Below are 27,934 nucleotides of genomic sequence, written 5' to 3'. Positions count from 1 at the left end.
CTCTAGGTGCGCGGGCTTCAGTAGTTGTGGCTCTAGAGCGCAGGCTCAGTAGTTGTGGCGCACGGGCTTAGTTGCTCCACGGCATGTGGGATCTGCCTGGACCAGGGCTCAAACCCGTGTCCCCTGCATTGGCAGACGGATTCTTAACCACTGTGCCACCAGGAATGTCCAGAACATAATACTTTTGAAAATACGGACAGCTTATAATTTTATTGAATGAAAAAATACCGCTGTGTTCTTTGCTCCATGATTGGAAAACATTTTCATTTTTACATTTATAAACACCAATTAGAATGAGCAGTAAATTTTTTTGTTTCTATTTTTTTCTTTTCTTCCAGTCATGTTTACAAGGACACTGGCATTTATAAACTGCATTAAATAAAGTTTGTGCACAAACCTCATAAAAGATGAAAGACTATGTTCTTTTAGCAAAATGGGATTGTTGAGATTCCTTTTTTTTTTAATTTATTAATTTTTGTCTGCGTTGGGTCTTCGTTGCTATGCACAGGCTTTCGCTAGTTGGAGCGAGCAGGGGCTACTCTTCGTTGTGGTGTGGTGGCTTCTCTTGTGGCAGAGCATGGGCTCTAGGCACACAGGCTTCAGTAGTTGTGGCACGTGGGCTCCAGTAGTTGTGGCTCGCAGGCTCTAGAGCACAGGCTCAGTAATTGTGGCTCACGGGCTTAGTGGCTCCGCGGTATGTGGGATCTTCCCGGACCAGGGATTGAACCCATGTCCCCTGCACTGGCAGGCGGATTCTTAACCGCTGCACCACCAGGGAAGCCCCCGTTGAGATTCTTGTTGCAAAATACCGTGTGGATAGTTCTTCGTGTTGAAGGACTAACTGGATGAGAATGTCCTTAGAGATGTATTGTCCTTAGAAGTGTGTTGTCTGTTCACTTATCCATTCTTGAGAAACTTGCTCTAGGATGTGGTCCCCTGAGCCTTCTCTCAGCTTATCGGTCCCGCTGTCACCGCTAGATGGAGCCCTGCCCTGCTCCTCCATACCCTCTTCTGCTTGTGAACCATCTCTCTCACTCCGTTTTCTCTTATTTCTTGTTATGGAGGAAAAATGAAGAATTCTTAACCGTGTTCAGTGAAAGTCTAAAAAAAAGTCTACAAGATAATCTCCTCAGATTTTTCTTACGCTCTTGGAAGTTGGTGAGATACATCAGGCAGCTCAGTAAGAAACTGGAGGAATGCTGTCCTCAAGCTGGTTTATTTCACTGTGGCTTCAGCCTTCTAGTTCATTACATCATTCTTCCTTTCTGTTATTATTTTAGTCTTTTATCATAGGTAGGAATAATTGATGAGTAATGACATAGTTACTAAGATGATGAAATAGCAAAATGTTTCAAGATGTAGGAAAAATAAGATAACTGTGATCCTAGAATGTAACTTAAATTTGTAAAAGAGTGTAGTGGAGCCATGTAGAAATTACACTGTAGGATCAGTTTTATTCTTAAAGAAAAAAAAAACCCGTAAATTTTATTCTTTAGAAGACCTCTAAGAAAGAAGTCACAAAACTAAAATTGGATCCCATGGACTTTAATAACATCTGAGAGTTGATACTTAAATATAATAAAAGCTTAAGATTCAAAGAAGATGAATTACTTATTTGTTAGCATTAATTTTGTTAAACAAGTAAATAGCTTAAGAATGTATTTTTAATATTTGAACCGATCTCTACAGGATCCCCTTTGGAAAGTTCGCCGTAGTCAGAAGCTGGACATGTCTGCACGCCTGGAACTGCAGTCGGCTCTAGAGGCGGAGATCCGGGCCAAACAGCTCGTCCAGGAGGAGCTGAGGAAGGTCAAGGACATGAATCTCTCCTTTGAAAGGTGCCTGTGGGGCCTTGGGCCACCCGGGGGCTGGCACTTAGTCAGTGTTCAGTTAGACCTGGGTGCATGGGTATGTGTGAGCACTTCACCTCCTGGGGGCTGTGCTTAATAGTGTTTTCAGGAAAAAATGAGAGCATGAGAGTCTGCAGTTTTGAAGTGTGTGAACAGGGGCACTTGTCATGCCTGCCCTGCCGCTTTCCCAGGCACCTGGGTTAAACAGCGCCCACCCCCACCCCCCGCCAAAATCTTGACACTCTCTGAGCCAGCTCAGAGATGACTTGAGCTCTGGGCCCTTAAAGCTGTTTTTTTTTTATTTTAGCAAACTAAAGGATTCCGAAGCCAAGAATACAGAATTATTAGAAGAAATGGAAATTTTGAAGAAGAAGATGGAAGAAAAGTTTAGAGCAGATACTGGTAAATTAGAATCAACACGTCTGAATTTTTTTTTTTTTAATTTATTTTTGGCTGCATTGGGTCTTCGTTGCTGTGCGCAGGCTTTTCTCTAGTTGCTGAGAGTGGGGGCTACTCTTCATTGCAGTGCGTGGGCTTCTCATCACGGTGGCTTCTCATTGTTGCGGAGCATGGGTTCTAGGCACGTGGGCTTCAGTAGTTGTGGCTTGCGGGCTCTAGAGCGCCAGCTCAGTAGTCGTGGCTCACGGGCTTAGTTGCTCCACGGCATGTGGGATCTTCCCGGACCAGGGCTCGAACCTGTGTTCCCTGCATTGGCAGGTGAATTCTTAACCACTGCACCACCCAGGGAAGCCCCTGAATTATTTAAATAAAAACCTTTTTTAATGAAATGGTTTTATTTTAGATTTCATTTCTTTTAGGTTTAAGAGTTTTTAGTTACATAAAGAAAGCACTTAGCATAATTCCAAGGTCCAAATTCTGAGGTAGAGTTTGTTCAAAGATGCGTTCTCCAAAGGTAGCCACAGTTTTTGGTTTATTCTTCCTTTGTTTCACCTTGAAAATATAAAGCAAATACCTGTACCTGTATAATTAGACAGTTGTGTCCCCCATGACTTCCCAAAGGCCTGCCCTGCTCTGTTTTCTGTGCTCCGGCGAGGCCACAGCCCTCAGCTGGTCCCGGAGCCTTTGCCCAGCACAGCACAGCACCCTGCTGGGTGTTGGGCTGTTCTGATCTCTTGCTGTCACAAGAGTGCTGCGGTGAGTAGCCGTGTGCATATAGCGTTTCCTATTTCTGTCCGTGTGTTTTGGGGATAGGTTTCCAGAAGTGGGATTGCCGGTCATAGGTTAAGCATGCATACACTTAGCCTCAGCAGTGCTGGATTCTGCTCCAGTGCTTGTGTGTCTGTGTCTCCACCACGGTGCAGGCGAGGGTTCCTGCCCCAGAGCCTGGCCCACAAAGTGTGATCTTACTCTGAATGGGTGAGAAGAAGCACCACATTTGCATTTCTTCTCATTATGAGCAAGATTGCACATCTTTCCGTATGTTTGAGGGCTATTTGTATTTCTTATCCTGGTGACTTATGTATCTGTGTTTTCTGCCCATTTTAAAAAATTCAGGTTGTGGCTTTTTCTTAATTTTTAGACGCTTTTTATATATTGAGGACAGGAACCTTTTGTTTGACAGAAGTTGCAAACATTTTCCCTGGTTTGTCTTTTGTCTTTGTTTATGATGGTTTTTTGCTGTTGTTGTTTTTTTTTTGTTTTGCCAAGTGTAAGGTGTTTTTATTGTTGTTTTTTTAAATTTTTGTGTGTCAAATTTATCATTTTTTTCCCTTTTTTGAGTCACAGGGCAATACCCCCAAGTCCCCAGTTGCTCAAGTAATTCGCCCATGTCTTCTTTTGATGCTTGCATAGTCTCACTTTTAACATTTAGATTACTGACCTATCTGGAATTTACTATGACGTACAGTTTGAGGGGCAGACCCCGTTTTATCTTTTTCCCGTGGCTAGTTAGTTGTCCAGTACCAGTTATTAAAAAGTTCCCCTCGGGCTTCCCTGGTGGCGCAGTGGTTGAGAGTCTGCCTGCCGATGCAGGGGACACGGGTTCGTGCCCTGGTCTGGGAGGATCCCACATGCCGCGGAGCATCTGGGCCCGTGAGCCATGGCTGCTGAGCCTGTGTGTCCGGAGCCTGTGCTCCGCAACGGGAGAGGCCACAACAGTGAGAGGCCCGTGTACCGCAAAAAAAAAAGTTCCCCTCGTTACTGATTTCAGATGTGGGTCTTATCATAGCTGAGATTTAATTACCGTGGGCACTGGGGGCTGTTCCTGGATTTTCCTCCCCTGCTCATTGTCCATGGGCAAGACCCCCCGATTCTAATTGGAGAGGCTTTAATGAATCTGCTTTAGTATCTGGTAGGTCTCCTCCCCCAGCCCACCCCCTCATTTTTAGAGATTTCCGGATAGTCTAACTCGGTTACTCTCTCAGATTTGTCATTTAACTGACAGAGAATTGATATCTCGATGACACTGAGTCTTTGCATCTTAAATTTTTTACCTTGACTGGTCTCGTTTTGTTCTTACAGGACTCAAACTTCCAGATTTTCAGGATTCTATCTTTGAGTACTTCAACACTGCACCTCTCGCTCATGATCTGACGTTTAGGGTAAGTAATTATTGTTTTAAAGTGACAGATGAATTGATGACAAGTTAGAAATCGCTTACTGTGATTTGACTACCTGCAGGGCCGCAAGCCCACGGTACATTGGCCCCAGGCAGTTTAGCTCAGCTGTGCCGACCCTGCAGTTGACCAGGGGCTAAACGTGTATGGTTGGAAGCAGTTAGGGTGTTTGAGGCGCTCACAGAGAGGCCCCTCAAGTTAGGTGGAGGGTAAGAGAGTGCTTGGCATCTTCCGGGAGGAAGTCCACACCGGCCTCTGCCTGTGTGCTGAGTGTTTCAGGCAGTTTTTAAACCACAAGTTCTCACGTGGAAGAACGAGCCGGTCGTGTTCCCGTGTCAGTGCGGTGCAGCCTCGCCGGGGCGGAGGTGGGTGGCTTGGAAGAACAGTCCCGCCCGGGCCCCTGTTGCGGTCCTGGGGCTGGAGTTCATTGCCTCTGCTCAGGGAGACCCGCCCCGCACGGGAGGAGCCCAGAGCAGCCCCTGCAGCTTGGGGAGCGGCTGCTGGTCTGAGTGGATCCCGCTTCCCTCCTCTTCTGCTGTGCATTCTTCACGTCACTCTGTGGAGCGGGATGGTCTCTGCAAAACTGCAGGGATGGGCCCTTCCCAGCAGCCCTGTAAAGCAAGCCTCACCAGGAAGCTAGTGAAGGGAGATCTCATTAATGGGACTTCTGATGTGTTTGCCGTTGCTTTTGTTTTCTAACTTTTTATTAGAAAATTTTAAACCTGCAGGAAAGTTGAAAGAATAGTACCGTGAACATATGTATCTCTCACCTGGCATGTTGCTGCACTTGCTTTCTCTCTCTCTCTCTCTCTCTCTCTCTCTCTCCACACGCACATGGACCTTTTTCCCCTGAGCTATTTGAGTGTGGGTTGCAGGCATCATGACCCCTAATACACTCAGTACTCCAGCGTTTCTTTCCTGAGTTGAAGATGTTCCCCTGCGTATCCACAGTGCCGTCACCACGCGGGGATGGTTTGCACTGATGCTGCAGCGCACAGCTGCCTTCCCTCCGGCTCAGGAGCCAGAGCTCGTGTCTCTTTGGTCTCCTTTAATCTGGAGCCGTGCCGCCGTCTCCCCCACCCCCCACTTTGTTTTTTATAGCATTGATTCTTGTAATGTCCAGACCAGTTATCTTGTAGAAGGCCCTCCACTCTTCCTCTTGATTAGATGTGGGTTGAACATCTTGATGTGAACTCTGCACGGGAGATGGTGTGTTCTCCCCGTGAGCGGAGGCCAGTTTGCTCTGCACTGGGGACGCTAAGCTTCTTGACCCTTAGGTGGAGGTGGTGTCTGCCAGACGAGACGCCACCCCGGGAGGGGCCCTGGGAGCAATCAGCGGTCACCGTGGGTTAGCAGACGACTGCGATCCTTGCCTAGATCAGTTGTTAGAAAATCCAGGCGGATCTGTATTGCCCCCGCCATTCTGGGCACACACCTGTTTACATTCACCTGTCAAGAGGGTTCAAATTTGTGACGCTGCCTTTTCCCTGAAGTCCTCAGTTTTTAAGAGGCAAATACATGCAACCGTTCACACCCGCGGTAACGTACAGAACCTGTCGCGGCCCATCCTGGTGCCTTCTCCTGGCCCTGCACAGCCAGACACCGTCGTCGGGGCAGGTACAGACTCCCGAGAAGCGAAGACTGGGGTTGTTAACGGTGGGGGGAGGGGGGCGGACAGCAGTGGCTTTTCTGTAAAACTAGTGGACAGCGTAGCGATCCATGTGGCGGCAGGTGGTTTCTGACTCGGGCCTTGCATCTCCGTGGGCGGCCAGCGGAGCGGTTTCAGCGTGGCGGCAGAGGTTCTGACCTCTGAACCTCATCCTGTGCAGCCAGCACCCCTGCCATTTTCATGCTTCAGTCCCTCACTACCCTGTGATTTAAGTAGGAAGGACATTTACTCATGGAAAGAAAACAATCCTTGGTCGGAGTCTGAGTGTGCTAGGAGGGTTTCCAGACATGAGAAATGTCTGATTGAAGCTTCTCTTCTGCTTTCCCCGTATTAAGCTTGCTGTTTATACTAGAAATGTTTGCCACAATGAGTGAATCAGTACATTTTCACGCACGTTTTTCTTGGGCGGGAACGATGGTGTTGTTCCTCCCGCCTGTCGCAACCGAGGTCTCTTGCCTCCTCCTCCTCTCTGCCAGCCTCTTGGGAAGCAGGAAGTCGCTGCCGGCGCCGGCTCCCGGCGCTCTTCACTGTGCACCTCTCCTCCTCCTTCATTTGCATCCTTTTGATTAATTAACCAACGAAATGAAACTAGTGAGGCTGTTACACGGCTAAAATTAAATTACTTAATGTTCTTTTGCCCTTCGTTTATCTAAAGATGGAACTGTAACTCATTTAACATACCTTATTTATGGGAGAAGCTTGCTTATATTTGTAGCTAATTGATCTAGCCTTTCCCTTGTGAGTTTGCTTACAAATTCAAATATCGGAGTACACAGTTGTGCATGTGTTTTTTGTGTATGTGCGGCCTTCCCATCTGAATTTGGCTCCTTAGTCAGCAGCCTAATTAATTCCAGCCATTGGAAAGTGTTTCTCTGATTTGGTTCAATGGGATTTCGATTCGGAACACAAGATAACAGCTGTAAACTGCTCTTGTAGGTACCTACCCAGCTACTTCTGTGTCACATTTATGAAGCTTTGTAAACTGTATACGTGCATCTGTGTAAATCCTAATTGCTGGTGATGAGGAAATGTTAGTATCAGGAGCACTCATGAATGTGAAGTCATTTTTAGGTGGTTTTAGAATGCAGCTTGAGCTTCAAATTGTGGAAGTAAATTGGGAATCTTGAGTTATCAGAACAGAACATTGCTTCCCTGTGTCATAAAGCTTCCAGGGAAATTCCTACTTCTGGTCACAGGTCCATAGACCTTTTTTGACGTTAGTATTTTTTCTCGATCCCTGAGTTGAGGTTATGGAGCACGTGGCTACTTGATCTTAGGGCTCCTGCGTACAGAGTAAAATCACTGCTGAGTGACATCAGAGGGTTGGCAGCTCCCGTTCCTGCCCTTAAATGGCTGGGGCCGGAGGATGGGGGGGTCCGGGCTGCAGTTGGAGGGTGAGGCCTTTGGTGGTCGTTGTGACTTGTCAGAGTCCACCCTCCCACGTGGTCGCCACCCCAGCCTTAGAACGCCGGGGGCAGAAGCCTCGGAGAAGGTAGGACAGCTGTGAGTGAGGTGGGGTCCGTGGCGGGGCATCCCAGGACTAAGGACCGGTGCTGGGACCTTAGGTCCCCAAGGAAATGCACTTTTTAAATAAAGAACATGTAGTTACAGTCTAAATTCTGCAGAATAAGCTCTTTTATTCCCACAGTATTTCTCTGCCTTTGTTTTCACAGACCAGCTCAACTAGTGAGCAAGAAACACAAGCTCCAAAGCCAGAGGCGTCCCCACCAGTCTCTGTGGCTGCAAGCACAGAACAGCAGGAGGTGAGAGTATTGCCCTGTTGACGCCCCGAGAGCCCTGGGGTCTGCCCCCTGCCCCCACGTCCACGCGCCTCGTGGGCCCTCGAACAGAAGCTGCCCTGATGGCCTCACAGCTTGGCACTCGAAGCCCGGCTTGTGTTTGAGAATTACTGTCAGTGCATCAGCCAGATGAGGGCTGCTTTGACAGGTGTCTCAACAATGTAGTAAATTAAAATGCAGGACTGCTCATTATTAATCAGTTGTGCTGTGTAAGAGGCGTGCTGAGCTAGGACAGTGCTCACCTGTCCACGCTTGTCCCCCAGGACGTGGCTCGGGCCCCTCAGAGGCCACCCACCGTGCCGCTGCCCACCACACAGACCCTCGCTCTGGCGGGACCAAAGGTAGGAGGGACCTTGCTCTTCCCCGGGGGGCCTTCTCGGATTTAGACGACTTTTGTGTAAATAAGACGAACTTAGTATTTTCACGTACACAGTAATGTTTTGTTCTGAGTAGTGTGTAATCCAGAAAACATTAGGACCCTGTGTTTTCTATACTTTTTAAAAATATATATTTAATTAATTTGTTTGTTTATTTTTGGCTGCATTGGGTCTTCATTGCTGCGCGCGGGCTTTCTCTAGTTGCAGCAAGCAGGGGGCTACTCCTCTGTGCAGTGCGCAGGCTTCTCATTGTGGTGGCTTCTCGTTGCAGAGCACGGGCTCTACGTGCACGGGCTTCAGTAGTTGTGACACACGGGCTCAGTAGTTGTGGCTCACGGGCTCTAGAGCGCAGGCTCAGTAGTTGTGGTGCATGGGCTTAGTTGCTCCGCGGCATGTGGGATCTTCCAGGACCACGGATTGAACCCGTGTCCCCTGCATTGGCAGGCGGACTCTTAACCACTGCGCCACCAGGGAAGCCCCCTGTGTTTTCTTGATTAAACCAGTGAGACATGAATACATTTTAATTGGCTGATTTCAGAGTTTAACTTCCCCGGCCCTCTGTCTTCACTCCCCAGACCGCATTTCCTAGTCCACTGGTAACCATTCTGTGCTCAGTGTCCATTAAGTCCCTTCTCCACATTTGTTCCCATTTATCTGGCTGCACTTTGAGCCTCAGAGAACCACGTGGTTTATGGGAGGCACTTCTTCCTCAGCGTGAATGGAATTCTGCTCAGTGTGCGGCTTCGTAACTTGTCATTTTCGTGAATGTATCTTGGAGAGCTGTGCCATCAGTACGCACGGGTTCAGTGTACGTCATGGCTTCGAGGTGTGACAGGGCCCTGGTTTCAAGCTTAGCAGGTGTCTGGCCTTACTAGATGTTTTTTTTTCTTTAACGTAGACATGGTCTTTTTTAAGGCTTCAGTCACAGACAGCCATGCCAGCTAGAGATAGGGGGCTTGATTTTGTTTGAGACCAGCTAACGGCTTGGCTTTTGGACTACGATTCTCGTGGAGTCAGGGATCAGACTGCTCTCTGGATTTTGTGTTGGTTATTCCCTTGCTTCCTACAAATGGTTCCACATCTTCACGTGCCCCTGAAATGAATCCTTTCGTTTGCCGTGTTAAGCTTCATGAACGCTAGCTGGGCTTCTCATTCCATTGTCCGTGGCGTTCTGTGTCTGTTCTTCCGACAAGGAGCATTGGGTCTTTCCAGACTCTTGCTGGGAGGAACAAGCTGCTGTGGGTGGCAGCCCACTCCAAAGCATGACCCAGGCCAGCCCCGGAGCCTCTGGCAGGCAAGGGGCTCGAGTCACCACGGCGCCCCAGCCCGGCCAGCGTCGCTGGTGTGGGCAGCGAGGGTCCTCACTGAAGGCCGCACGTGTGGACTCATTTTCTGGCTCAGGCTCCGTGCTTGTGGGGTCACGCCGGGAGCCGCGCACGTCGTGGTGAAAGCGTGTGGCTCAGCTTTTCCAGGGCGCGCTCCAGTTGCTGGAACGCTTGGTTACAAGCAGACATGTCCCCCGTCCCCACCGCCCGTGTCTCACCACCTTGACCTTCTTCCTGCAGCCGAAAGCGCACCAGTTCAGCATCAAGTCCTTCTCCAGCCCCACGCAGTGCAGCCACTGCACCTCCCTGATGGTGGGGCTGATCCGCCAGGGCTACGCCTGTGAGGGTGAGTGTGGCCTGCGAGCCAGGAGGGGCCGGGCGTGGGGGTCACGGTGAAGGCCGGCAAGGCCAAGGGCAGCCTAGCCAGGAGGGGCCCAGGGCACGTGCTCCTTCTCTGGCTTTACAAGTGCTCCATGAAGGTCTCTGAGTTGAGATCATGCTGCGGTGGACAGCGCGCTGCTCTGGGGCGACCAGGGTGTCTGTTGGTCCTTGTTTGTTACAAAATGTAACATCCACGTCCTGTCCACATCCATTCTCCAAGATGAGGAAAAGCAGAGAGTAAAAAGAACTTTACGATCTTCCACTATCAAGTCATTTAGAGATAAGCACCACTGTCTGGTCTCTTTTCTGCTAGTCTGTCACTGTTCGCATTTTAGGCCTCTGTGTTGTGCTCTCGCCCTGTGCTGGGGCTGGGCAGTCATGCGTGGCCAGCCGAGGTCCCGCGGTGAGAAGTGTGACGAGCCTGGGGCCGGAGCCCCCGAGCACAGGCGTCAGCCCCCCAGCGGGTGCTAGTGAGCGTGTGGAAAAGTTGCTCGATGCCAGCGTACCCTGAGCGTTTGTGGAAACTGCTCTAAAAACTGTTTCCTTCTTGGGGTGCCACGCACGTCTGAGGCACCTGCTGCTTTGGGGGCGCAGGCCTGACAGTGTGTTCTGTGCTTCCGCAGTGTGCTCGTTTGCCTGCCACGTGTCTTGCAAGGACAGCGCTCCCCAGGTGTGCCCCATACCCCCCGAGCAGTCCAAGCGGCCTCTTGGTGTGGACGTACAGAGAGGCATAGGAACGGCCTACAAGGGCTACGTAAAGGTAGGACGTTCCCCCCACTGCCTGCCCAGGCAGGCGACCCAGCCTGGTGGCCCACGGCCAGCCCAGCTGCCCTGGAAATTGGTCCCTTTGCTGCATGAAGCGACCCACGTGCCGGTCCTGGGAGCCCTCCGGTCCTGGGAACCCTCCCCTCCTGGAGTCCTGAGGATCCCCCCCCAGAAACACACTCAGCATCAGCCGGGGCCTCTCGTCCCCATCTCCTGGGCTGATGCGCTTAAGGTTTCAAAGCCAAGTGCCATTTGAAGGCGCTGCGCCCGGCTCAGCATTCCGCGCTGCTCCCCGTCTGCTGTGCACACACCCATTTGTTGAGCTGTCTGCACTGTCCCCTGCGTCACCTTCTGTCATGGGCAGAGCCCCTCCCCAGCACTGCCCGAGTCATCCTGGACCCAGACCGAGCTCTGCCGCTGGCCTGGACTGGCCGTGCAGCAGCTAGGAGTGGACCACGGCACAGCCGCCGCCTCCAAGAAGTCTCCTGGGCCTGCCACCTCCACTTCCTGCTGCCCGGCCGTGTTGCGGCCGGCCCCCCGGGCCCAGAGGAACATGGTTCCTTTGATCTGCAGGTCCCCAAGCCGACCGGGGTGAAGAAGGGCTGGCAGCGGGCCTACGCGGTGGTCTGTGACTGCAAGCTCTTCCTGTACGACCTGCCCGAGGGCAAGGCCACCCAGCCTGGCGTCGTGGCCAGCCAAGTCCTAGACCTCAGGTCGGTGCGGCGTAGTCTATCCTCGTTCTAGGAGGTTTACCTGGCTTATATATCTGAGAATGAGAGTTGGTTGTCTGGTAGCCTTTAACCCCATTTCTACCTTCACGCCCGTAATTATTGGGCAGCTCCAAAAACAGTTGCCTGCTAGAAACTTTCCTGCTGTGAATGTTTTTGCCCTGAAAGATTTGCCAAATAGGCATCTAATAAGAAAACTACATACCCAAGAACAAGTAGAAAAGACCCCAGAGACACATTGCACAGCCTGAGGTAGTCTGTGCTCTGTCTTCGTGAGCCCTTGTCTTCGTGTGGCCACAGCGTTTGCTGAGTGGCACCGTCTCTTAGGGCTTCCATCTCTAGTCAGATGCCTTCCTGCCATCCACATACAAAAAGGCACAGCACCCTTCCCTCCCCACCTTCTCTTTAACTCTCTGAGATGGACATGTTAGCAACGTCGTGAGGTACGAGGGTTGTTGGGAAGATTAATTAAGCAAGTGAATAGACAGGGTGTGCTTAGCTCAGAGCCTGGCGGGCGGAGCTATTGTCACTGCTGCCACGTCCGCTCCTCACAAGGTGGAGCGCCCGTCCCTGTCACCCACCCCCAGTGTCACACGGTATGGCACCTGTCCGGGGCTAGGGCCTGGCCTGGAGCTTCATTCTCCAGCATCAGTATTTGGGGGACCCACGGGGCAGGGGTGAACAGCTGGGCGCCTGCGATGTGGAAACGTCCCAGGGTGGTCCTGCTCACCCCTCGCACACAGGTGTGCCCTGGCCCAGCAGTGACGAGACCACCGGCAGGTGTCCCGAGGCATAACGCTGCTCGTAGCCCAGGGTTTAGAGCAAACTGGAGGTGATTCAGTGGTTATCTCAGCACATTTTATTCCCGTTTATAGCCAGGTACAGGCCAAAGCAAAGATGTGGTGTGTTAGTACTTGTGGAACAGTCTGGCGCAGTATAGAACAGTGCGACTCAGGAAGGTGGTTTTATTCTCAGTCATCCCTAATCATTGAAACGAATGCAAGATTCTTGCCTTTTGTTTGTTGGCTTTGTCATTATAAGCATTTTCTTATCCTGGTGGAGGCAGGAGCCTCCCTTGTATTCTAGAAAGTATCCTTTCTCATACCTTCCTAAAGGGTGGAGGACAGGGTCCTGTGTGTGTGTCTCTTTTCCGATACTCTGAATGTGTTATTTCTTACCAGAGATGAAGAGTTCTCTGTGAGCTCAGTCCTGGCTTCAGACGTCATACACGCTTCACGCCGAGATATTCCGTGTATATTCAGGGTATGTTTTCTTTCCAATTTTTTAGAGACATTTCATTAATGATAAAAAGTCCGTAGGGGGATTTCCCCGGCAGTCCAGTGGTCCAGTGGTTAAGGCTCCACAGTTTCCCTGCAGGGGGCACGGGTTCAATCTCTGGTCGGGGAACTAAGATCCCGAATGCCACGTGGTACAGCAAAAAAAAAAAAAAAAAAAAAAAAAATCCATGTGGTTAAAATAAAAGGACTGTTGTGAGCATTTCCTTGTCTTGTAGCAGGGGGCTCGCGCACATCCAGAGCAGACCTCCCGTTTCTCCAGATCCTTCACACCTGTCGATGTGTCCCGTGTCCCCCGTCCCCCTCCCCGTACTGGGTAACAGACCCTCTCTGCGCACGGCAGAGCCCTGTCTCCCCGGCGTCAGGCCCTCCCGCTCCGTCATCCCTCCTCGGTCTGTGTCCCGGCTGCTCCAGTCCAGTGCACTAGATGCTGGAGGCCAACACACGGTTGGCTACACATGAAATGGACCCTTCAGCCTCCCTCCTGAGGACTTGTTGGCCATTAACTGGAGCAAAGCCGGGAAAAAATTAGTAGACGTTGCTTATCAGCTGTCTTGCTGGCTGAGTTGGAGTGTCCCCTGCTGAGCTAGTGTTAGATGCTGTGGCGTCAGGAAGCTTCTAGAAGATTGTGGATCCCCCTCCACAGGGAATTTTTAAAAGTACAGAGAAATTTGGTTGACCACAAAACCAAGTCTATGGATCACTTTCTGTTAAATCACATCTCTTCAGAAACTGTCTCTGTATACGATACAGAGAACTCCCATCATTGTGTGCCTAAAGGATGATTTGTAGCAGCTAAGGCTGTCCCGTGTCCCGGTAAGTGTCTGGGGGCACCTACAGGGAGGTCGTTTGTTTGAGATCCTGTTGTCCCTCGACATGTTCTGAGAGCGTGTTTCTCAGTTGTGATCAGAGCATTCAAGAAGGCGGCTTTCGAGTGAACAGTGAATCGCAGTTCTGGCCAGAGCCGAGTCACCTGAGCTCTGGCGAGGCCAGGCTGCGGGCACCGTGTGAGAGCTGGGCTGTCGCGGCCCGCGGGCGGCTGGACCAGGACCCCGGCGGCCCGCGGAGGCGAGCTCTCCGGGCAGCAGCCCCCGCTCTCACGCCTGCAGGCCGCGTGGCGTCGGTTCGGTGTGTCCGGTTGTCTTACAGCTCTTCTCTATCTGTTTTGTTTTTCGTCGTGAAGGTGACGGCTTCTCTCTTAGGTACACCTTCTAAGACCAGCTCGCTGCTCATTCTGACGGAAAATGAGAACGAAAAGAGGAAGTGGGTGGGGATCCTGGAAGGCCTGCAGGCCATCCTCCACAAGAACCGCCTGAGGAACCTGGTGGTGCACGTCCCGCAGGAGGCCTACGACAGCTCGCTGCCCCTCATCAAGGCCGTCCTCACGGCCGCCATCCTGGGTGCGTTTCTCCGCGTCCTGGCCGCCTGCGGGCTCAGCGGTGTGGCCCATTTGAACTGGTAGTTTCTCCGCCGCTTTGGAAGCAGACGGCCCGTGCGCTGGTACTGACCGCTTTACGTTGTTCGCAGACGGGGACAGGATCGCCGTCGGCCTTGAGGAAGGGCTCTACGTCATAGAGGTGACCCGGGATGGTGAGTGAGCCGGGCGCTCAGGTCGCCTGCTTAGCGCCACACGCGCGGGGTCAGTGGTGGCAACGTGTAGGGTTAAGACGGATCCCCTGGGTGAGAGCAGTAAGTCACCGCGTCCGAGAGCTTTATAAAGAAAGGGAAAGGCCAGCGGCTGAGAAGAAGAACGCGCCACAAATAAGACAGATGGTCAGTAACTGTCTGCCTCGTGTCCCCCAGCCCCGAAGGCTGTGGGCAGGGCCCACCCGGCGGGTCCAGTGAAACGCAGAGACCAGCCTCGAGGGCTGGTGGTAAGCTGACTGCCGTGTCTATTAGGCCCTTCAGGGAGAGGACTGAGCAGGGAGTCGGGGCAGGGAGAGCTTCCCAGGGGGAGAGATGCTTCCTTAATTCCTGGGTGCACTGAGGCCTTACCAAAGCTCGCCTTCCTTTGCTTCAAATTTTTTTTTTTTTTTTTCTTTTTGCGGTATGCGGGCCTCTCACTGTTGTGGCCTCCCCCGTTGCGGAGCACAGGCTCCGGACGCGCAGGCCCAGCGGCCATGGCTCACGGGCCCAGCCGCTCCGCGGCATATGGGATCCTCCCAGACCGGGGCACGAACCCGTATCCCCTGCATCGGCAGGCGGACTCCCAACCACTTGCGCCACCAGGGAGGCCCTGCTTCAAATTTTGACCTTGCATTCTTCCCAGAAGAAAAAGCAAAAGTACCCCCAAGTCTCCCCACTTCACCGCCCTGGGCCCAGCTCTGGGCGCCTCCCCCAAGGAATAGGGAGTTACCCCGAGGTGGCGGTGGTCCCTTCCTGATGGGCCTGGGGTCCCGGCACACGGGCACAGTGGAAGAAGGGTGAACACATGTGGCCTTGGGATGGTGGCTGCTGCTGCGGGCTGTTTGTCCCTCGGGGTCCAGACCCCCGGCTCTCGCTCAGAGCCCGAGTGGAGGCCCTGCCCCAGTTAGGGTATCGAGGGCCCTGGGTTGGTCTGGGGGCCCAGTGAGCAGGTGGGAGCCTTCAGCGAGTTTATCCAAGGATCCAGTGAGGTTTTTTTTGTTTTCCAAACGTGGTTCCAGGGTTCAGGGATGAGCTGGAAGGGCATCCAGATCCACCCACGCAGGGCCTCACTGCCCTTGGCACCTCCCAGCCAGGGCCCTGGTGCCGGGGGAGTGTGTGAGGTGACGAGGAGGGGGTGCTCCTGGTGGGGCGCGAGCAGAGGCCCTGGCCTCACGCTCTCGCCCCCATCCTGCAGTGATCGTCCGCGTGGCCGACTACAAGAAAGTGTACCAGATCGAGCTCGCCCCCAAAGAGAGAGTCGCCGTCCTCGTCTGCGGCCGGAACCACCACGTGCACCTGTGTCCGTGGTCCTCCTTTGATGGCGTGGAGAGCAGCGTGGACGTGAAGCTTCCGGAGACAAAAGGCTGCCAGCTCGTGGCGACCGGGACGCTGAAGACGGGCGGCCCCACCTGCCTGTTCGTGGCGGTGAAGCGGCTGGTGCTTTGCTATGAGATGCAGAGAACTAAGCCTTTCCACAGGAAGTTCAGCGAGCTTGTGGCCCCTGGCAATGTACAGTGGATGGCCGTGGTCAAGGACAGGCTCTGTGTTGGCTACCCTTCCGGGTTCTCTCTGTTGAGCACCCGGGGAGATGGGCAGGCTCTAACCCTGGTAAATCCCCATGACCCCTCGCTTGCGTTCCTCTCACAGCAGGCTTTTGATGCCCTTTGTGCTGTGGAGCTCAAAAGTGAGGAGTACCTGCTTTGCTTCAGCCACATGGGACTGTACGTGGACCCACAAGGTCGGAGGTCACGCACGCAGGAGCTCATGTGGCCTGCGGCGCCCGTTGCCTGTAGTATGTATATGTTTTCTGTTGCCATACCCCGTTGCCGCTGTCGCATCGCCGGTCAGCATGTGTCCTATTTGCTTTGGTTTGTCCTCTAGCTCCCTTAGCTGAGTGGTCGTGAGAGGCGGGCCCCCGCGGCTTGCTGCGGGGGGGCAGGGTGGTCCCACTGCCACACCCCGGGCCCGTTGGAGTGGGCTTGCCCTCCTCTCCCACGGGCCCTGCGGGGGCCCCTCAGCCCAGGAGCCCGACGGAGACGGCTGGCCTCCCTGGGGGAAGGCGAGGCCAAGGGAAGACAGGACCTGCGCTGTTTTACGTTTTAAAAGATGTTCTTCGTGATGATGTATAAACTTACACGGTGATGAAAACAAGCTAAAGGTTTCCAGTGACCAGAAAATACTCAGTTCTGATGTCCAGGTCAGAGTTCCTCTTGGGACAAATATTGTTCCGAGGGGTAGGAGCTGTTCTGGAGAACAGTTGTTGCTTAATCGGCTCAGTTAAGTGTCCTTCTGCGTGGACGACAGCGCTGGGCACGAGGCCCTGGAGTCCGCACTCCACGGGGGGCACTTCCTGCTGGGCCTGCTGTCTGAGCACTTTTTAAAGACCCCAAACCTCAAATTCTACCCACTCGATATAGGGCATAGCAGGTGGGCTGCATCGTGACACCCGAAGGCCCGAGGGACGAGGCGTGAGTGGGCAGCCGCAGGGCACACGTTGATTCCAAGCTGCCGGGGGCCGGGGTCGTGGGGGTGGGAGGGGGGAGCTCGGTCTTTCCTTAATTACCTAAAGGTACAGTCTTGTGGCTGCCTCGTTGCTGGCTTCCCCAAGCTGGCAGAACAGCCAAGGCCCTGGGACCAGGAGCCCGGCCCGTGAGGGGAGCTGCCAGCCTTTAGCCGGCGGAGGCTCGCGGGACGTGTCCCGGCCTTGTTAGCCCTTGGCCAGGGCCTGGGGTGCCGTGCAGGCAGCCAGAGCCGGCAGGAGGGGTCGAGGCCTGGCCCTGGTGCTGCTCCTCCTGGTCTCTCCCTGCCGCACCCGCCGGTCTTCATGGGCGGCCAGTGCAGGAACGGCCTCGACCACCCGGTAACGTCCGACAGGGTGCAGGTCACTGAGTGCCGTGTTCTGTAATCTTGACCGTGGGTGACCTGGCGGGGACGCCCGAGGTTCCCGCGTTCTCCTCTGAGTCCAGCTCTCTCCACCTTTGTGCTCTCGTCTCACCTCCACGCACAGTACAGATGCCAAGTCAGTTGTAGAGCTGGCAAAAAGTAATTCAGTAACTTTGAGGATGGAGAACTAGAAGTGTTTGTTGCCTGCTTGTCCCAAGCCCCATCCGAGCGTGCATGTGTTCTTCCCCCTTCTCCTGTTAATTGGGGGGCGTGGCCAGGGGGTCGCGTTAATCAGTCCCATCCTACCAAGGAGGACCCTGAGGGCCACGAGGTGAGGTGACCTGCACAAACCACACAGCAGAGGCTGGCTTCAGACTCGGATCTGTCAGACTTCACGGCCCATGTTCTCTCCACTGATTTAACTTTTTAGTTTAAATTTTTCTTTAGACTGGACAATCTCAGTTTATCACTTTATCAGTAAGTCGTACACACAGATCTCTCCTGGCTCCGTGCAGATGAAGCCCCACGTGCTCACAAGTAAGAAGAGCTGCCCCAGAAGCCCCCACGTCGGGGAAGGTCCTCTGAGTTACCTCAGGGCCCTCTGGTTTCTCTGACCATCTTTTTTGCATGTGGCACTCAAAAAGAAGGCCTCATGGTTTGTCTGAGATGTCACTTCTGGGACAGTCTGGTGACTGGTTCCAGCATCTTCTGTTTCCTAAACCCTGTTGTATTTTCTTTTTTGTGTTCAGAAGAACAGGTGTGATCAGAGAGCCCACTGGAGTCTGTAATAGCAGACGCTTTTTAGAAATTCATCTTCAGATAAGTGTAACGTGAGGAAGATTAACCCTGGAAGGTAGAAGGACCAGGAACCAGGGCTGAGCCAGAGCCCCCTGCCAGCTCTGCGTGCCGGCCCGGGCGAGGCTGTGATGACCGCGTGCTGGGACCCCGGCCTCGCGCCTCCCCTGGCAGGATGGCGGGGTGCAGCCTCCACCGCTGCTTTCTCTCACTCACATAGTTCAGATATTTTTTTACCGCTGTCCTAAGCGTGGGAAAGGCCCCTTAAACTTCGGGTGCCACAGGGCCACCAGTCCTTGGTCTCACACGTCTGGTTCGCTGGGAGGGTTTTCTGTCATGACCTGACGATGTCCCATCCCTTAGCGGGGAAAGGGAAAGACAGCACCAACTCCCCAGCTCATCGCAGGAGAATAATTGTCGTTTTACTGCGTGTGTGTTCAGACCCGATTATAGGAGGGCTGCCTGAAAGCAGCTCCAGAGTAAGCCAGCGCCCTTGCCCAGAGCCCAGCAGTAGTCTCTGGGTGGAGATTTTAAATATTTACCCAGAAATCTGACCTTTTGGCATCTCTGAAAGAAGGGATTTGCCTTAAGAAACAGGACGTTGGGCCCCTGCCTGGATTTCAGGTGTGTTCAGCCTGAAGTGACAGGCTTCTGCAGTAGTTGTATAAGAAAGCTAAAGGGGAAGCCAGGTGTTTAAACAGGTCACCTTTGGCACCTGTGGCGATGGTATTGAAATGCTGTTTAGTTGCAGGAGTGGAGGTAAAGCGTTCAGACGTCCGTTGTGTTTGTCTGAACCTTGAAGTGAAGGTTCCCTCTAGAGTGAGGGGCAGGGCCGCTGCGGCCTGGGCCGTTGCACCCCACGCGGGGCGGGTGGCCCCCAGCACTGGGGGGGCCCCGGGCTCACCACTCTGCTCCGTGTGCGCCAGGTTGCAGCCCCGCGCACGTCACGGTCTACAGCGAGTACGGCGTGGATGTCTTCGACGTACGCACCATGGAGTGGGTCCAGACGGTCGGCCTGCGCAGGGTAAGGCCCGGCGGTGCCCGGCCCCTCCCCCGGCCGCCCCCCTCCCCCCCAGCAGCCAGCCTCCCTCTCTGGTTTCCAATGCAGATCCGGCCACTGAACTCGGAGGGCAGCCTCAACCTCCTCAACTGCGAGCCTCCCCGCCTGATCTACTTCAAGAGCAAGTTCTCGGGTGAGCCCTTCTCGGGGGGAGCGGAGGACGGGGGCTGGAGGGGGCCTGCCTGGGAGTCGGCGGCCGCGTGGCCCTCCCCCCGGCCCCACGGAGCCACAGCGGCCTTTCCTTGTCCTGCAGGAGCGGCTCTCAGCGTGCCCGACACCTCTGACAACAGCAGGAAGCAGATGCTGCGGACCAGAAGCAAAAGGCGGTTTGTCTTCAAGGTGCCGGAGGAAGAGAGGCTGCAGCAGCGACGGTAGGCGCCTGGCTGGGGCCGTGCTGGGCCCGGGGGACCCCGACGCCTTCCCGAACCTCACGGTGCTTCCTTCCCCCAGAGAGATGCTCAGAGACCCGGAGCTGAGATCCAAGATGATCTCCAACCCCACCAACTTCAACCACGTGGCCCACATGGGCCCGGGCGACGGGATGCAGGTGCTCATGGACCTGCCTCTGGTGAGCCCGCGGGTGCTGTCCCCTGCCCTCCCCCCACCCCGGCTCCCCTGTGGCCCCTGCCTGTGTGCCCCTGAGGTGTCTGTCACCATCTCAGTCTGTTAGGGGTTTGTGAGAAATAGCTGTCAACAGTGACTGCTAAAACATCTGAGTATGGGCACGTAGCATACTTTGTGGGTTGTTTTTTTTTTTACTTAAAAAATGAGTTTTCTGTAGAATTTGACTTGGCCTAAAGCCACTATTGCCAATTCTTAGCTCAAAACTGACCTGTTGCCACTTTCCAGAGGTCCTTCCCAGCTCGTTTTGCCTGTCGAGGCCCAGGGCCCCGGCCTGCTCGTGCTGCAGACTTTGCTCTTGGCCTGTGCGCTCTGCCTGGGGCCCGGCTGTGCTCCCCCAGGGCGTGCTCACGTGCTGACATGCTGTTCTCTCTGCCCAGAGCGCCGTGCCCCCCTCCCAGGAGGAGAGGCCCGGCCCTGCTCCCGCCAGCCTCTCCCGCCAGCCTCCGCCCAAGAACAAGCCTTACATCTCGTGGCCCTCATCAGGTACCAGGGGCGCCCGGGGCGGGGCCTGGATGCTGGGACTCCACGCTTTCAGTTCGTTTCTGAACTGTTTTCCCCAAGATGATCGATGGCTGCCTGTGTTCCATAGGTGGATCTGAGCCCGGCGTGGCTATGCCTCTAAGAAGTATGTCTGATCCCGACCAGGACTTTGACAAAGAGGTAAGACTTGCCCAATTACAAGGGACAAGGCCTGGCGTCTGCAGCTCCACATGTGCAGGAGACTCGAAGCAGCTGTTCTTTGGAGAAAGAGACTCCATCTCCCCTGGAGCGGCCATGTAGGGCCTCAGTGGTCACCAGCCCCCAGGAGCCCCCCGCTCATGACTGCTCAGGCTGAGCCAAGGCCGGGAGGAGGGAGGAGTTGGACCCTGTGGCTGTGAGTGTGTCGGGAGAAAGACGTGGATTCTCGCCTCCAGGTCATGGCCTCAGGGAGACTGAGGCCTCTGCGGCCTGGTGCCGGGCCTCCTTCCGGGCCCTGCTCCCGAGTCACCTGGTCCCTTGCCCCCAGCCGTGGCCGCCCGAGGCTGGGCCAGCCCTGGGAGGATGCCGCCGAGAGCTCAGGAGGCATCAGGAGGGGGGCCAAGGGAGCTGCTGGGCCCAGCTCTCCTCCTGGGCACTGACTGCGGGTGGGCGTCACCGTGCACAACTGAGAGATGAAAGCCCTCCTGTGAAAAGTGCAGGAAGGCTTCTCCCGTCTAGACCCTTCCGTGTAGTTTTATGCACGTGGCTATAACGCGTCAGCAGGCACGTTCCTTTTAAAGCACAGGTGGCCTCACGCGTCTTGCCCTCTCTCTCCTCCTCTGACAGCCCCCTGGGATCGGGGTGTGGGGGGCCAGGTGGGGGCATCCCTGGCTCAGGTGTTCTTGGGCTTTCAGACCCGGCTCCTGGTGGCAGTGTCCTTGGTTCCCTGTGTGTGTGGTGGAGGAGGAGGATGGGAGGAATGGCAGCCTGAGGGCTGTGCCCCAGCAGCACTTTTGTGGGAAGGAGGAGAGAGGCTGGGTGCGCTGGCTGTTCTAATAGCCCCGGCACCGACAGCACGTACTCACGGGGGCTGCTGAGCTGACAGCAGAAACCAGAAGGGCTTCGCTTCACGTGGTCCTCACCTTCCTGGCTTGGCTGGCTTTTCAGGTGTGGATCGGCTGCTGCTTCCTCTGGGTCTACCTTTGCGCCCTTTACCCGTCTTCTCTTGAGTCACCATGCTTTCCTCTTACTCGTTTATAGAAACTCTTCATAGATTATGGGTGTTAATCTGTTGCAGGTACTTTTCCCCTTATCGCTGATTTTTTAATTTTGTCTTTAATTGTAAGGGCACTGTCATACAGAAAATTCTAATTCTCGTACAGTCTAGTCTTTATCTTTTTATTAAGATAAACATTCTCTTGTAGTCTGAGAGCTTGGTAGGGTTTTCTGTTTGTCATTACGTCATGAAAGTGCGAGGGGGTGTGAGAGTGAGTGTGTAAGTGTGTCTTAGCGTGTGTGTGTGTGCGCAAGGACCTGAGCTGCTTTCTTTCTAAGGTACATGACACGCTGGCCCTGCACCACTTCTTCCTTCCAACTTGAAGTGTTACCCTTTATTATTTGTTGAATTCCTTTGTTTATGTGTCTCTATTCCTGGAGCCTCCGCTGTACCACCTGTAACCTGAGAGCCGGTAGAGCACATCCCTTCATTCCCACTTTTCAAAACACTTTCTTAGCTTCTCCTTCAAATAAATTTTAAAATAAATTTAAAAATATTTTTAGGGGCTTCCCTGGTGGCGCAGTGGTTAAGAATCCGCCTGCCAATGCAGGGGACACGGGTTTGAGCCCTGGTCCGGGAAGATCACACATGCCATGGGGCAACTACTGAGCTTGTGCTCTAGAGCCCGAGAGCCACAGCTACTGAGCCCACGCGCCTAGAGCCCCTGCTCCGCAACAGAGAAGCCACCGCAATGAGAAGCCCACGCGCCGCAACTAGAGAAAGCCCACGTGCAGCAACGGAGACCCAACGCAGCCAAAAATAAATTAAAATTTGTTTTAGATTATGGAGCTTGTTGACTCCATCATAATCTAAAAAAAGTGAAAATTGTGTTGAGCTTTTCGCTGGGATTGTGTTGGATTTGTAGATTAATTTGGGGGCTGCTCACCATCCTGACCTTCCCTGTGTAGGGAACCCCTTGATGGGTTCCCTCTTGCAGGTTGCGCGTGTTGGTGGCTAATAAGTTAATTCTTAAGCATTCCAAGGTTCCTGTTGCCATTGTGCATAAAATATAATCCTCTTAACGTGGGACAGTGAGATTCAGTTGGTGAACATTTTGATGCCAGTTTTTCCATCTGTGTTTATCAGTGAAGTTATCTGTGCCGCCTTTTCTGAGCTGCTCTCTTTCAGCTGTCTTCAGGGCTGCACCAGCCTCAACTCTGGCTTAGGAAATCCGGATCTCTTAGTTGCCATCATACAGGGGTTTTCTTTTCCTGGAAGGTTTCATAGGCCTCCCTTAAAAGGGCCTGAGGTTGATGGCTAGAGAGGTAGGTCTTCTGGGGTTTTTTTTCTTATTATTTTCCCTGCAACTATCTGTTTTGAAAAATTTCAAAATTCCAGGAAAGTTGCAAGAATAGTAGAGTGAATAACCCACATAGCTGTACCTAACCCATCTTCCCCATTTGGGTTTTTGGGGAGGAACCAGCAGAAAGTGAGTTGCAGTATTACCCACCCCTAAGTACTTAGCCCGCACCTCCCTCAGCGTCTCCCCGCTGCCCAGCGACGTCCTGTTCCTAAACCTAGAATCCAGCCAGGGCCGCGCGCTGCGTTTAGTAGGTGCATCTCTTTAGTCTTCAGTCTACTGTACAGTTTGTTTACAAAAAGTGCAGTTTTTTTGCAAAACGTTGCTCAGTCAAGGCGTGTCTGATTTTTTGAATTGGGTAAACAGTGAAAAGGCCCCGCACCTGTCTTCCAGCCACCCAGTTCTCCCCAGGGACCGACAAACAAGTGTGTGTGTGAGTGTGCATGCACACATGCACACATTTTTTTCCTGACTGCACCCATCGTGCCTTTTATCTGAGAGCAAGGCTGTTCCCTCACGTGACCACGGTGCAGCTGCCACACTGATGAAGCCACCTGCGTGTCCCCATAATGTCCTTAAGCACCTTTGCTGGTGCAGGACCCAGTCCCCAAGCACGCGTGGCATTTAGCTGCCTCATCTCTCTGGCCCCTTTACTCTGGAACAGGCCCTCAGCGTGTCTGACAGAGGGCACATCCTTTATTTTCTAGAACGCTCCTCAGTTTGGGTGTCTGACGTTTCCTTGTCTTTTGAGATTTGGGTTGTGTGTCCCACGATGGAGTACGGCACACAGGACGTGGTGTCCTTCTTGGGGTGTTGCATCTTGAGGCACATGGCATCTGTTTGTCCTGTACTGACCTGTTTGTTCCTCTTTTTAGTTTATTTAAGTGAAACTCACATAACAAAGTAACCATTTAAAAGTCAACAATTCGGACTTCCCTGGTGGTTCAGTGGTTAAGGACCCGCCTGCCAATGCAGGGGACACGGGTTCAATCCCTGGTCCAGGAAGATCCCACATTCCGTGGGGCAACTAAGCCCGTGAGCCACAACTACTGAGCCTGTGCTCTGGAGCCCTGAGCCACAACTACTGAGCCCACGTGCCACAACTGCTGAAGTCCATGCGCCTAGAGCCTATGCTCCACAACAAGAGAAGCCACCGCAGTGAGAAGCCCGCACACCTCAACGAAGAATAGCCCCCGCTCGCCGCAACTAGAGAAAGCCTGCGTGCAGCAACCAAGACCCAATGCAGCCGAAAATTAAAGAAGTCAGCAGTTCAGTGGCTGTTCAGTACATTCACAGTGTTGTACAACCACCAGCTCTGTCTACTCAGAACACTTCCATCACTGCAAGATAAAACCCCCACCCACTGAGCAGTTTCTCCTCAGTTCCTGCCTCCCCCCAGCTCCTGGCTACCACCAGCCTTAACAACCTGTGGATTTGCCTGTTCTGGGCATTTCATATAAGTGGAATGAATCAGACAGTACATGGCCTTTTGTGTCTGGCTCTCCTTTCACTCAGCATCATGTTTTCAAGGTTCATCCATGTTGTTGCATGTATCAGTAAGGTGTTTCTTTTTATTGCCAAATAGTCCAGTGGATAGATGGACCACATCTTACGTGCTCATTGGTTGTTAGGAATAGTGCACTAGGAACATCTGCATGCATGTATTTTTTGAGTACGTGTTTTCACTTCTCTGGGGTATGTACCTAGGAGTGGGATTGCTGGGTCATATGGTGGCTCTACTTTTAACTTTTTGAGGAACCACAGCAGCTGTACCATTTTACATTCCCACCAGCAATGTACAAGGGTTGAGTCCACATCTTTGCCAACACTTATTTTTTTTCTTACAAGAAAATTTTTTTTCAATAGCCATCCTAGCAGGTGTGAAGTTGTATCTCATTGTGGTTTTGGTTTTCATTTCCCTAATGATTAGTGATGTTGAGCATCTTTTTCATGGGCTTATTGGCCATTTGTATACCTTCTTTGGAGAAATGTCTGTTCAAGTCTTTTGCCCATTTTTAAATTGGATTATTTGTCTTTTTGTTGTTGGGTTGTAAGAGATTTTTATATGATATGGATAGGGAATTCCCTGGGGGTCCAGTGGTTGGGACTTGGCATTTTCACTGCTGTGGCCCGGGTTCCATCCCTGGTCTGGGAACTAAGATCCCATAGTTGTGTGGTGTGGCACAGCCAAAAAAAAAAGGATACCAGACCCTTATCAGATATGTGATTTGCAAATATTTTTTGCACGTTCTTTGGATTGTCTTTTCACAATTCTCTGTGTCTTTCAGTGCACAAAAGTTTCTAATTTTGGTGAAGTCCAGTTTTTCTGTTTTTTTCTTTTGTTGCTCGTGCTTTTGATGTTATATCTAAGAATCCATTGCCAAATTCAAGGTTATGAAGATTTAGTCCTGTTTTCTTCTTAAGAGTTTTATGGTTTTAGCTTTTGTTTAGGTCTTTTTTACATTTTGAGCTAGTTTTTGTGTGTGGTGTGAGGTAGGGGTCTAGTTTAATTCTTTTGCAGGTGAATATCCAGCACCATTTGTTCCTTCCCCCATTGAATGGTCTTGGCACCCTTGTTAAAAATCCGTTGACCACAGGTTTATAGATACATTTCTGGACTCTCAATTCTATTGCATTGGTCTTTATATTAATACTACCACGCTGTATTTGATTACTGTTGCTTTGTAGTACATTCTGAAGTAGTAAGTTTGGGAAGTGTGAGTCCTCCCACTTTTTCTTAGTATTGTTTTCACTATTCTTGAGTCCTTTGCAATTCTATATGAATTTGAGGATTGGCTTTTCCATTTCTGCCCCTCCCCCCAAAAATCCATTGGAATTTCAGTAAAGATTGCATTGAATCTGTAGGTTGATCATTTTGGGGAATATTGCTGTCTTTACAATAGTCTTCCAATCCATGAACATAGGATGCCTTTCTGTTTATTTAGGTGGTCTTTCATTTCTTTCAGCAATGTTTTATAGTCTCAGTATACAGATCTTTCACCTTCTTGGTTAAATTTATTCCTAGCTGTATTTTATCCTTTTGGATGCTATTGTAAATGGAATTATTTTCTTAATTTCCTTTTCACATTGTTCATTGCTGATGTATAGAAACACAACTGATTTTTGTATGTTGATCTCGTACCCTGCAACTTTACTGAATTTGTTCTTTGTGGAGTTCTTTAGGATTGTCTATCTGTACAGAGTCATGTCAGCTGTGAAGAGAGATGCTTTTACTTCTTCCTTTCCAGCTTGGATGCCATTTTTTCTTGCCCTGGCTGGAACTTGTAGCAGTGTTGAATAGCGGCAGTGAAAGCAGCACCCTGGTCTGGCTCCTGCTCCGAGCGGGGGCTTTGCCTTTCACCACTGGGTGTGAAGTCAGCTGTGGGCTGCTCACGGCACCCTGTGTCCTGTTGAGAAAGATCCTCTCTGTTCCTCATGCTTTTATCATGAAAGAGCTTCACGTCTGTGACCTCTGACTGCTTGGTTGCCATGCTGTCTGGTTTCTTCACTGCAGAGTTGCTCCTTCTTGTAATAGTTACTGAGTCACTTGTGGGGTTGGGCCTTGGTTTATGATCTTTCACCAGCAAGGACCACGTGACAGGCTTGCAAAGAGTGTGCTCTCCTAACAAGAATGGAGCCAGTAGGGGCTGCACCTGCCCAGGCAGCATCACCTCCACAGGCCCAGGGCCATGGTTCTCATGCTGTCCCTCTTTGTCTTCACAGCCTGATTCGGATTCCACCAAACACTCGACTCCATCGAACAGCTCCAACCCCAGCGGCCCACCAAGCCCCAACTCCCCCCACAGGAGCCAGCTCCCCCTTGAAGGCCTGGAGCAGCCGTCCTGCGATGCCTGAAGCTGCCGGCTCACCGCAACAGGGCCGGGGGGCCCAGGTGGCCTCTGGTGTCAGTGCCAAGACTGAGCTGACCCTCCAGTGTTGTCCAAGGAACTGTCGAATCGATTTGTAGATACGGAGATGAAGAAAACACTTTATTATACTCGTGGTTGGTTTGATGCCGCACCGAGGTGGTAGACCTGATCTGCTCATCTGCCCAGCTGCTCCCCGTGTGCACACGAAGGACCGCCTGCGGCCCCTCCTGCCCAGAACCAGCTGAGGCAGCGCGGGGGGCCTGTGACGCCAGCCTCCTGCAGACCCCAGTGGCGCTCAGGGGACTCTGCAGGAAGCAGGCAGCTCGGGACGGCCTCGGTGCTGCGTCTGTTCCCTGTTCCCTGAAACCGTTTCCTAGGACCTTAGGAGAATAGTAGGAAGTTGTATATCATTCCCAGTGTCCCTAGAGTTTTGAAGACAGAGGAAAGTGGAGCTTAGTTTGTGGCCTTTTTATTCATTTAGCCATTACATAGTCAGATGCAGAAGTCCTTCTGCCGACCTTGTAGCCATGGACAGAGGCCCATTCGAGTGAAGCCTGCCCTGTCCTGGTCCCTCGTGTGTGTCAGTCCGCTTCTGGTCACAACCACGAAGTGTCACCCGTGTCTACTACTGTGACGTCAGCTGTGCTCCGGTTCCTGCTGTAAAACCAGTGAGTGTCGTGCACCCGGGCCCCGCGGCCTGCGGGCCGAGAGGAGGCCAGAGCCCCGTGTAGCCCCGCGGCAGGTGCCAGGACCCCCGCCCCGCATGGAGCCCCGTGATGAGTACCCTTCCGGATTGTGTAGACTCACCACCACACTCCGCCCGGTGGGCCGGCCTGCAGCGCCCGCGTGTATCTGCCTGCCTTCCCTGCGGCGTTTGTATCGGGCAGCCTCCTGTCTCTGTAAAGGCTTGTGGTTAACTCGCCCCGCTGGGCTTCTCCCTGTTCTCCTGCCGGGTGACGTTCTCGGTGGCATCGCTGTTGAAGACGTGCACTTACCTTGAGTCGGCACTGAGTGACCTGGGCACCGTGGCCTGCCTGTGCGTGTCCCACGCCCAGCACCCGCCTGCCCACCCCCTGGGCCTTCTGCTGGGGCTGGCACCTGCTGGGGGTTCTGGTTTTTACTTTTTTAATGTAAGTCTGAGTCTTTGTAATTATTGAATCGTGAGAACATTTTTGAACAATTTACCTGTCAATAAAGCAGAAGACGGCAATTTTAAAGTTCTCAGTGGTTTGTCTGAATGTGACCACCTGTAACCCGGTGTCTGGCCCCCCCCACCA

The 27,934-nt window shown here is 52.7% G+C and overlaps 1 protein-coding gene across 3 annotated transcripts in view; it reads left to right on the top strand.

The window, feature by feature from the left end:
- CDC42BPB (CDC42 binding protein kinase beta) overlaps positions 1–27,867 on the top strand; it is a 113,972-nt gene extending 86,105 nt beyond the window's left edge. For 2 of the 3 annotated variants that reach the window (XM_082617026.1, XM_082617027.1), the window contains 19 exons: positions 1,690–1,838; positions 2,158–2,252; positions 4,332–4,411; positions 7,769–7,858; positions 8,158–8,235; positions 9,837–9,942; positions 10,601–10,737; positions 11,316–11,455; positions 12,652–12,733; positions 13,949–14,165; positions 14,293–14,355; positions 15,587–16,183; positions 18,996–19,093; positions 19,178–19,262; positions 19,383–19,500; positions 19,580–19,697; positions 20,131–20,236; positions 20,343–20,413; positions 26,512–27,867. In XM_082617026.1, coding sequence (XP_082473152.1) covers positions 1,690–1,838; positions 2,158–2,252; positions 4,332–4,411; positions 7,769–7,858; positions 8,158–8,235; positions 9,837–9,942; positions 10,601–10,737; positions 11,316–11,455; positions 12,652–12,733; positions 13,949–14,165; positions 14,293–14,355; positions 15,587–16,183; positions 18,996–19,093; positions 19,178–19,262; positions 19,383–19,500; positions 19,580–19,697; positions 20,131–20,236; positions 20,343–20,413; positions 26,512–26,643 — 2,562 coding nt within the window. In that variant the 3' untranslated portion in view covers positions 26,644–27,867. Of the gene's footprint in view, positions 1–1,689; positions 1,839–2,157; positions 2,253–4,331; positions 4,412–7,768; positions 7,859–8,157; positions 8,236–9,836; positions 9,943–10,600; positions 10,738–11,315; positions 11,456–12,651; positions 12,734–13,948; positions 14,166–14,292; positions 14,356–15,586; positions 16,184–18,995; positions 19,094–19,177; positions 19,263–19,382; positions 19,501–19,579; positions 19,698–20,130; positions 20,237–20,342; positions 20,414–26,511 lie in introns of those variants that run through there. The other variant, XR_014293682.1, reaches the window with a different exon arrangement.
- Positions 27,868–27,934: the final 67 nt, after the last annotated feature.

Source organism: Mesoplodon mirus, assembly GCF_964341445.2.
Source record: "Mesoplodon mirus genome assembly, chromosome: 4".
Taxonomy (NCBI): domain Eukaryota; kingdom Metazoa; phylum Chordata; class Mammalia; order Artiodactyla; family Ziphiidae; genus Mesoplodon; species Mesoplodon mirus.
This window is presented reverse-complemented; position numbering and strand designations above follow the sequence as displayed.